This window comes from Rhincodon typus, chromosome 16 (genome assembly GCF_021869965.1).
Source record: "Rhincodon typus isolate 14 chromosome 16, sRhiTyp1.1, whole genome shotgun sequence".
Classification (NCBI taxonomy): Eukaryota; Metazoa; Chordata; class Chondrichthyes; order Orectolobiformes; family Rhincodontidae; genus Rhincodon; species Rhincodon typus.
The window spans coordinates 7,198,974-7,208,649 of NC_063347.1; the positions used below are offsets into that span (position 1 = coordinate 7,198,974).

The 9,676-nt window shown below is 44.2% G+C and overlaps 1 protein-coding gene across 1 annotated transcript in view; it reads right to left on the bottom strand.

The window, feature by feature from the left end:
- The window catches only part of LOC109916443 (collagen alpha-1(VII) chain-like), a 127,001-nt gene that overhangs the window by 65,765 nt on the left and 51,560 nt on the right, over positions 1-9,676 (bottom strand). The window contains exons 4-7 of the mRNA XM_048606679.1: positions 5,770-5,929; positions 3,331-3,424; positions 3,057-3,218; positions 1,234-1,397 (exon numbers count right to left, since the gene is read on the bottom strand). Of these exons, the coding sequence (XP_048462636.1) occupies positions 1,234-1,397; positions 3,057-3,218; positions 3,331-3,424; positions 5,770-5,929 (580 nt within the window). The remainder of the gene's footprint in view (positions 1-1,233; positions 1,398-3,056; positions 3,219-3,330; positions 3,425-5,769; positions 5,930-9,676) is intronic.

A 9,676-nucleotide genomic window follows, 5' to 3' on the forward strand; every position in this document is an offset into this window, starting at 1 on the left:
ACACGCAGACGTACACACACACACACATGCAGACGTACACACACACACACACACACGCCGACGTACACACACACACACGCAGACGTACACACACACACACGCAGACGTACAGACACACACGCAGACATACACACACACACACACACACACAGATGTGCAAACACACACGCACACATACACAGGCACACACACACAAAATACTCTCCAGAAACAGGATGAGTTAAAACAGGTTTACTTCAGCATTACTTCAGAACCACACTGAGCCGTGGTCTAACAGAAACCAGAAGGTTGGCAGTCAATTCACCGTCTGAAGAGACCCCTACACTGTCAGTATTGATGCCTTTCAGACGAGAAGCTCTGCCATGTTTGCCTTCTCAGGAGAATGCGACAGGAGGGGAGTTTTCCTTACTGCCCAGGCCAATATGTATCCCTATAGGGCATACCCTATAGGGGAGGCAATGGCCTAATGGTATTATTGCTGGACTGTTAATCCAGAGACCCAGGTAACATTCTAGAGACCTGAGCTCAAATCCCACCACAGCAGACAGTGGAATTTGAATTCAATAAATGTCTGGAATTAAGAGTCTAATGATGACCATGAATCCATTGTTGTAAAAACTCATCTGGTTCACTAATATCCTTTAGGGAAGGAAACCACTGGCTCCAGACTCACAGCAATGTGGTTGACTCTTAACTGCCCTCTGGGCAATTCGGGATGGGCAATAAATGCTGCCTAGCCAGTGATGCCTTCATCCCGTGAATGAATAAAAGAAGAACCCAACATTACAGAACCAGATTATCTGGTCATTGTTACTTAACTGGATGTGGACAAATTGTCTCCACAGCAGCAGTGACTACATTTTGAAAGGACTTCCTTAGCTGTAAAGCATTTCAGGCTTCCCTGAGTTCAGGAATGTCCCTATATAAATCAAGTTTAATTTTTTTAATGGCACATTATTGTTGTAAATCTTTATAACATCCTCTCGATATGGCTCCAATGTTCTCTTTGTCATTGGGAAGAAAACAATACTCCAACTGCAAGTCACCCTGTCAAGCCATATATGGCATCTGTGCTGTTGTGAACAGTTTAGATCATAGAATCTCTACAGGGTGGAAGCAGGCCATTCGGCCCCTCGAGTCCACACCGACCCCCTGAACAGCATCCCATGAGTCACTCTGTCTTAGGTAGAGTGTGCGGTGGATAGGACAGGGACTTCAAGGTAACACACTAACCTCTTGGAGTTCAGCAGAAACTGGAAGGCCCAGAACACTGAGGGGAGTGTACTGAACTTTGTACCCCATCACAGGCCCATGCGCTGCAGTCCATCGAATTCGCATTGATTCAAAGCCCTCATCGCTGAAGATCAGACTTGAGGGGCCATTAGGTATTTGAGTAACTGAAAACACAACAGAAACACAATTATATTTATTCTATTTTTGGCCTCTAAACAGTCTACAAAGCCCCAAAACAGCAGTCAGGCAGCGCGCACATTGCTGCCTGCAAATGCCTCTGCCACAGACACAATGGGCTGAATGGTCTGTGGTTTCCTCTTGTTTAGATGATTTCTCAATTGGGAAGGGAACTCATCAAGCAAGAAGTTTGTCAAGACTTCTTTGACAGCATTCTCCAAACCAACAACCATTTCCATCTAGAAGGATTCGGGCACCAGATAGAATCATAGAGTCATGCAGCATGGAAACAGGCCCTTGGCTCAACTCATCCATGCTGACCAGGTTTCCTAAACTGCACTAGTCCCATATGCCTGTGTTTTGGTTATCCTATTCATGTAACCATCTGAACGTATTTTAAATGTTGTAATTGTACCAGCCTCCACCACTTCCTCTGGCAGTTCATTCCATACACACACCACCCTCTGTGTGAAAAAGTTGTCCCTTAGTTCCCTTTTAAATCTTTCTCCTCTCACCTTAAACCTATGCTCTCCAGTCTTCGACTTCCCTATCCTGGGGAAAAGACCTTGGTTATTCACCTTAGCTATGTCTCTCATGATTTTACAAACGTCTATAAGGTCACCCCTCAGCCTCCTACGCTCCAGGGAAAAAAAGGTCCAATCTATCCAGCCTCTCCTTATAACTCAAATCTTCCAATCTCAGTAACATCCTGGTAAATCTTTCTGGCAGCCTTTCCAGTTTAATAACATCCTTCCTATATTCATGGAAACACCATCATGCAAGTTCCCCTCCAAGCCACTCACCGTCCTGACTTGGAAACATATCGCCATTACTGCGTTGTTGCTGGGTCAAAATCCTGGAACCCCCTCTCTAAAGGCATTGTGAGTGTACCTACACTAAATGGACTGCAGTGGTTTAAGAAGGCAGCTCACCATCACCTGCTCAAGGGCAACCAGGGGTGGGCAACAAATACTATTGCAACCAGTGACACCCATGTCATCTTGAGGGCTGTACATTGATCAGCATTACTAGGGTGGGGTGCTGATGAGGGAGACTCCGTTCGACTGGCAGCTCACACAGGGAGCCCTAGACGGCTGGAGGTCTGTAATGCACTGTACGACAGTGTGCTGGAGTCAGGTTCAATCAAGACATTCAAAAGGGGATTAAACTGTTCTTTGAGAAGGAACAATGTTCAGGGTTACAAGGAGAAGACAAGAGAATAGCACATGGCAAGATGCCCACTCGGAGAGCTGCTGCAGACACAATGGGCCAAAAGGCATCCCTTCTGCTTTGTCAGAGATAGTAGGAACTGCAGATGCTGGAGAATCCGAGACAACAAGGTGCAGGGCTGGATGAACACAGCAGGCCAAGCTGCACCTATGATGCTGCTTGGCCTGCTGTGTTCATCCAGCCCTGCACCTTCTGCTTTGTACCAATTTTGTGAATTTAGCAGGGCACAAAATTGTTACAACGCAGAAGGAAGCTAGAGCAATGAATCGTCCTGTAGTAAAATTGCCACCAATTACCCCAAGAACGTGTCTGTGGGTTCCCAATAATCTGGGAAGTCAGCCCCACATCACAGACGTTGTTGGTGACCCAGGGCACCAGACAGTCAGACAATCCCCACAACGGACCTCTCCTCTTACCCTCTGGTGCATCCAGGGCTCCCCCAGTGATGGAGCAAACCCTCCTTGAAATGAGTGGTGTGAGAGTCCGGAGGATCTTAAAGTCATTCACAAAAAAGGAATATTCCTTGGCAGGTGTCGAGGTAATGTCATCAAGTTCCTTCTTATCTGCATTCTTAATCCCTGAGGAGGAGGAGTGAACATTCATATGTCAACGCTGCACAGAAGCAAGCATTCCAAGGCAGAAATTATTGCTTGTGTCTCACTCGTGAATGAAATCTTAAGTAGAACATACCAACTGCAAACAATTTAACATCTTGGCTCCGTAGCTTCAAGGCTGGTCGTTCAACATTATCCTGTGATTTTCCATCTGTTATCAAGATAGCAATCTAAACACAAAACGTTAGACCTTAAGAGATTACTTGTGTTGAAACAGAATATTTTATACTTTATTTTACTAGCTTCTCCAGTCTTTCTGCCAGCTTTCAAATGCCACCCTCATCCCTGGGCGCAGAAACAAAAGCAGGAATATTCTTCTAAAACTAGTACCACCCAACTCATTGATGGCTGCTTTTCTGCTGGGAACTGATACTGGGTTTTTCACTGAGGGTTGCTGCGCAATGGTTATGTTCATTAGCTGAGGGAGAACAGCCAAGCCAATGGGACCAATTTTCTTCCTGTTGGATCTGGGAGTAAAGATCCTTCTAAACTCCATGAATCAGGCAAAGAGGAACACATCTACATGCTACAGGGATAGCAGTAATACCATTCATCCCCATCAGGCAGTTGGGGATGGACAACAAATGCTGCCTAGCCTCGTCCCATGAATGATTGAAGAAAAAATTCTCTGTTGAATTCCTGGTAATGACTTTCTGTCAATGTCCCTTTGACCACCACAAATGGAACCCACTTCTACATACCCACCCTGTCTCTGAAAACCACAATCAAATTACCTCTCTACCTTCTATGCTCCAGGACATACAATCCTAGGGTATGCGCTCTCTTTTCATAGTTTAACTGTTGGATCCCTGATAACATTCCAGTCAATCTGTAATGCACTCTTTCCAAAGCCAATATATCCTTCCTAGGATACAAAGCCCAGAACATTGCTCCCCAGATGAGGTCTAACCAGGAATTTGTGTCCCCTTAGCCAAACATCTTCCCCTTTGGGATCCAGCCCTTTACTTATATAGGTTGACATTCCATTTGACTTTCCTGACCATTGCTTGTACTACACTTTATTTTCTACCAATCTCTTCGGAGACATTATGACACACTTCTGGAGCAGATGGGACTTGAACCCAGATGCTCTGGCTCAGAGGTAAGGATACTACCATTGTACCACAACATCCCTCAGGTGCTCCTTGTATATGTGCTCAATTACTAGCGCTACCTGACCATGAGTGATTTGGTGATGGTTTAAAAACAATTGTTCAGTTGCGTGAAAGAGCACTTCACGATGTAAGAAAAGTAACTACTACCTGTTTTTTGTTAATCATAAATAAAGACATGAAAAATTTAACAATGTGATTAGCCAGATATAATAGCTAGGAATGAATTTACTGTCCGTATATGGTATCCAGGTGTATAATACATGGTAACACTAAAGAGCTAAATTCTACTGATTTCTCCTTTCTTCCCAGTCCAAAGTAAAAATCCCAACTATTCAAGTCTTCCTTCATAATTATACTCACTTACTCCAGCTATCATTGCAGTGGAATTGGTCTATTCCATTTTAAGGCTCCGAGATCTTAAACTTCCATTCCCTTCCTACAGAGCAATAATACCTGATTTTTAACATTCACTGGTGAGGCACTGCCTGGATGGGTGCAGCCCCAACAACACTCAAGAAGCTTGACACCATCCAGGACAAAGCAGCCCGCTTGATTGGTACCACATCCACAAGCATCCACTCCCTCCATCACCGACGCTCAGTAACAGCAGTGTGTACTATCTACAAGATACACCAAAGCTCCTCAGATAGCACCTTGCAAATCCACGACCACTTCCATCTAGAAGGACAAGGGCAGCAAATACATGGGAACATCACCACTTTCAAGTTCCCCTCCAAGCCCCACTCACCATCCTGACTTGGAAATGTATCACCATTCCTTCACTTTGCTCGGCAAAAATTCCGGAATTCCCTCCGCAGTGGCATTGTGGGTCAACCAAAGCACATGGACTGCAGTGGTTCAGGAAGGCAGCTCACCACCACCTTCTCAAGGGGCAACTAGGGACAAGCAATAAATGCTGGGCCCAGCTAGCGACGCCCACGTCCCGCAAATGAATTTTTTAAAAAAGGGACATTTCTGGCTGGTCCAGCATTCATTGCACATCCCTAATTAGCTTTGGGAAGGTGGTGGTTATGGGCTGCCTTCTGAACTGCTACAGTCCATATGCTGTAGGTAGACTCACAATATCATAAGGGAGGGAATTCCAGGATTTTGACCCAGCGACAGTGAAGGAACAGTGGTATATTTCCAAGTCAGGATGGTGAGAGGCTTGGAGGGGAACTTGCACGGGGTGGTGTTCTGTTGGCATTGTCCTTCTAGAGGTGGTGGGCATGTGTTTGGAAGATGCTATGGACAGAGCCTTGTGAGTCACTGTACTGCATCTTTTAAATGGTACACATTGTGCATCAGAAGTGGAAGGAATGAATATTGAAGATCTTAGATTAAAACATGCACGAAATATATATATAGATGGACACTTATAATGATAACTGTTCTCTCACCTTAGGCACAATGCGCCTCAGTTTGGCAGATCCAAAGAAGTTGTCTGCTACATATTTCAATCCTGCCCCTGTTCTTGTGTTCCCACCTTTATAACGCAAATTGCGGATGGCAGTCAGTATTTGGGATCCGTTGCTGTGGTCCTCAAAAGAGAACTCAACCCTTTTTTGAAAAAAAGGCAAAGAAGACATAAATTATTCTAGGGCTAAAATAGACGTTTCCAAAGCAGTACCGTCAACATCACTGAACAAATTGAGCTAAAGTAAGTTTATCCTAACACAGCCAGCTCTACACAGAAGTAGAAACTGCCGAAGTAACTCAGCAATAACGGAGAGTTAACATTTCCAGCCTAGTGACAATGGAATTTCAATGGAGTGACAATTTCAGCTCTATACGCTCCTGCTGTTTGCAGGCTGGTGACACATACAACAACAAGTTAGAGTCATAGAGCTGTACAGCGTGGAAACAGACCCTTCAGTCCAACTTGTCCATGCCGACCCGGTATCCTAAATTAATCCTGTCCCATTTTCCAGCATTTGGCCCACTTCCCTCTAAACCCTTCCTGTTCATGTACCCATCCAGATGCCTTTTAAATGTGTAATCGTACCAGCCTCCAGCACTTCCTCTGGCAGCTCATTCCATGCACACACCACCCTCTGTGTGAAAAAGTTGCCCCTTAATCCCTTTTAAATATTTCCCCTCTCACCTTAAACCTATGCCCTCTAGTTTTGGAATCCCCTACCCTGGGGAAAAGAGTTTGACTATTCACCCTATTCATGCCCCTCATAATTTTATAAATCTCTATAAGGTCACCCTTCAACCTCCAACAATCCACAGAAAATAGCCCCAACCTATTCAGCCTCTCCCTAAAGCTCAAACCATCCAACCCTAGCAACATCCTTGTAAATCTTTTCTGAACCCTTTGAAGTTTCACAATACCTTTCCTAAAGCAGGGACACCAGAATTGAACTCAGTATTTCAATAGTGGTCTAACCAATGTTCTGCACAGCTGCAACTTGATCTCCCAACTCTGATACTCATGCACTGACCAATAAAGGCAAAGCATACCAAACACCTTCTTCACTATCCTGTCTTCCCAAAACTTAGTTTCATACAGTCCGCCAAATGAAACAAAGTGTTCCAAAGCCCTTTGCAGAAACAAATAAACAAATAAAATCAGACGTCAAGACAAGTAGATATTTGGAGAAGTGACTGAAAACTTGGTCAAAGATGTAGGTTTTAGTGAGTTCTCTGAGGAGAAATAACAGGTACCAGTCAAACTTTGATGACACCTGACACTGTGTCTCACAATGGCTGTTGAATTTTAATTGCCACACTGGAGATTTCATTTTCTTCGTCAAAGATAGGTACACAGATAGGTACAAGCAATGCTGCAACAATTTTTGTTTGGAAAGAGGTAAAGTGAGCAGTTTACTTTAACACGTAAAATAAAACAAAGAACTGCGGATGCTGGTGACCTGAACAAAAGCAGAAATTGCTGGAGAAACTCAGCAGGTCTGGCAGCATCGGTGGGAGTAAGCAGAGCTAATGTTTTGAGTCCAAATCAGGGTTCTGATGAGCAGTCATTAAATTTGAAAGGGTAACACTTTCTCGCTCTACAGATGCTGCCAGACCTGCTGAGTTTCTCCAGCATTCCTTTTTTTTTGTTACTTTGACACATGTCTGCTTTCAATCTCTGAATGCCAAAAATGCATTGTAAACTCATACCAGATGCAAAAACAGAAGTTGATAGAAAAGCTCAGCAGGTCTGAATAGGTTCCTCAGAACCTCACCGGACCTGAAATGATAACTCTGATTTCTCTTCACAGATGCTGCCAACCTGCTGAGCTTCTCCTGCAACGTCTGTTTTTGTTTCTGATTTACAGCATCTGCTGTTCTTTTGGTTTTTATTCATATCAGATTCAGACAATCTGCAAGTCAATTCCTTTTATTCCTTTATGGGATGAAGGCATTGCTGGCTAGGCAGCATTTATTGCCCATCGCTAATTGCCCAGAGGACAGTTAAGAGTCAACCACATTACTGTGGTCTGGAGTCACATATAGGACAGACCAGGTAAGGATGGCAGTTTCCTTCCCTAAAAGACATTTGTGAACCAGATGAGCTTTTCCTGACAATTGACAATGGATTCACAATCATCATTAGACTCTTAACTCTAGATAATTATTGAATTCAAATTCCACCATCTGCCACGGCAGGATTTGAACCTGGGTCCCCAGAATATTATCTGGGTGTCTCTGGATTAATAGTCCAGCAATAATACCACTAGGCCATCACCTCCCCTGCAATGGACCCAATTCCTTTCTTTTCAAAGAAAGATTTTTTCAGTATATGACCATTTGCCCCGTCACTGACGTAAAGATCCCACAGCCATTATTGAAAGGAAAAGAGAGGCTCTCATCACTGTTCGGCTCAATACTGTCCCCTCAACCAAAATCATTTCAGAGTATCTGGCCATAAGCATACGGGAGCTTGCTGTGCATATTGGCTGCTGCATTTTCTGTGTTACAAAGGTCACAACAGAGGTAATTCATTGGCTATAAAGCACATTGGGACATCCTGAGGATGTAAGAGGAAATTCAAACTTTCCTTTTGCTTCCAACTGACATTGGCACTGATGCAGGCACAATTCGACCACTCTTCAGTGGGTGTGAAGCTGAAATTTGTTAAGTTTGAGATGGGTTACAGCCAGGGTTTGAACCTTTTTACACTTTAACTTCACAGCCAAACTCGCTCTTTCTTGGAAGTTAAAATGTTCTGCAAGGCTCTGCTGAATATTATCATCAGAGAAGATAATTTCCACCATCCAGACAGTTGACAACTATGACAACCAATGTGGAAGTGCGAAAATGTAAGCTATCCTCCTCAACTTTCTGGACTTGTCTACAGCATCTCACCGGTTCGACCCCACCAATTCAGTCAACTCACTGGAAGGTACCTGCCTGGTTCCGATTTAAGCCATCTAATCCCAAACGCTTCCTTTTCCAATGCTGCATCACTACTTCCGTCGCTGTCCAACGAAATATCCTTGGTCACCTCCTACTTCTCATCTACATGCCTCCCTACATTGACAACATCTAAAAACAATTTTCACATGTAAGCCGACAGCACCCTCCTCTGCCTCATCACACTGTCACTTGTTGCTAAATGATCAGACTGCTTATCTAACGTTCAGTCTTGAATGAAGCGGGAAAGGTTGTTCAATCCAATATTGGGAAGACTGAAGCCATTTCCTTCAAACTCCACTCCGTTTCCCCAGTCACCAAATCCATATCTCCCCCTGAAAAATGTCTTCTTTATTCTGCCACAACCAAGGCAGAGGAATGCACCAATCCTCAGTCCCACTACTCCATGGGTCACGACATACAGTACAAATACTTTGTTCAGTTACCAAAATGGTAAGGTTAACTAACCAGCTTTATCGACCAGGCTCCCTAACAGACACAATTGTGGCTTCATTATCAAAGCTTGTTCAATACAGATGCAATAATTGGTTGACATACTCAGACATGCAAAATGTAAATCTTTAAATGCTTTTCTCTCTAAATAGCCCAAAACATCTGCTCACACACACAGACAGGCACACACCACACATGCACGCACAGAAGCACACACAGATAGACACACACATATAGACATGCAGACACACAGAGACAAAGACATAGGGCCATGCTGGCAGGCACACAGACACACACTCAGACACAGACACAAACACATACACGACAGAGATACACAGACATGCGCACGCACACACACACTCATCCCCCACACACACACACATTGCCCCCTTACACACACACACACACATTCCCCACCCCACACACACACACACTCAAACGACAGACACACACACACACACACACACACACACACACACACACACACACACA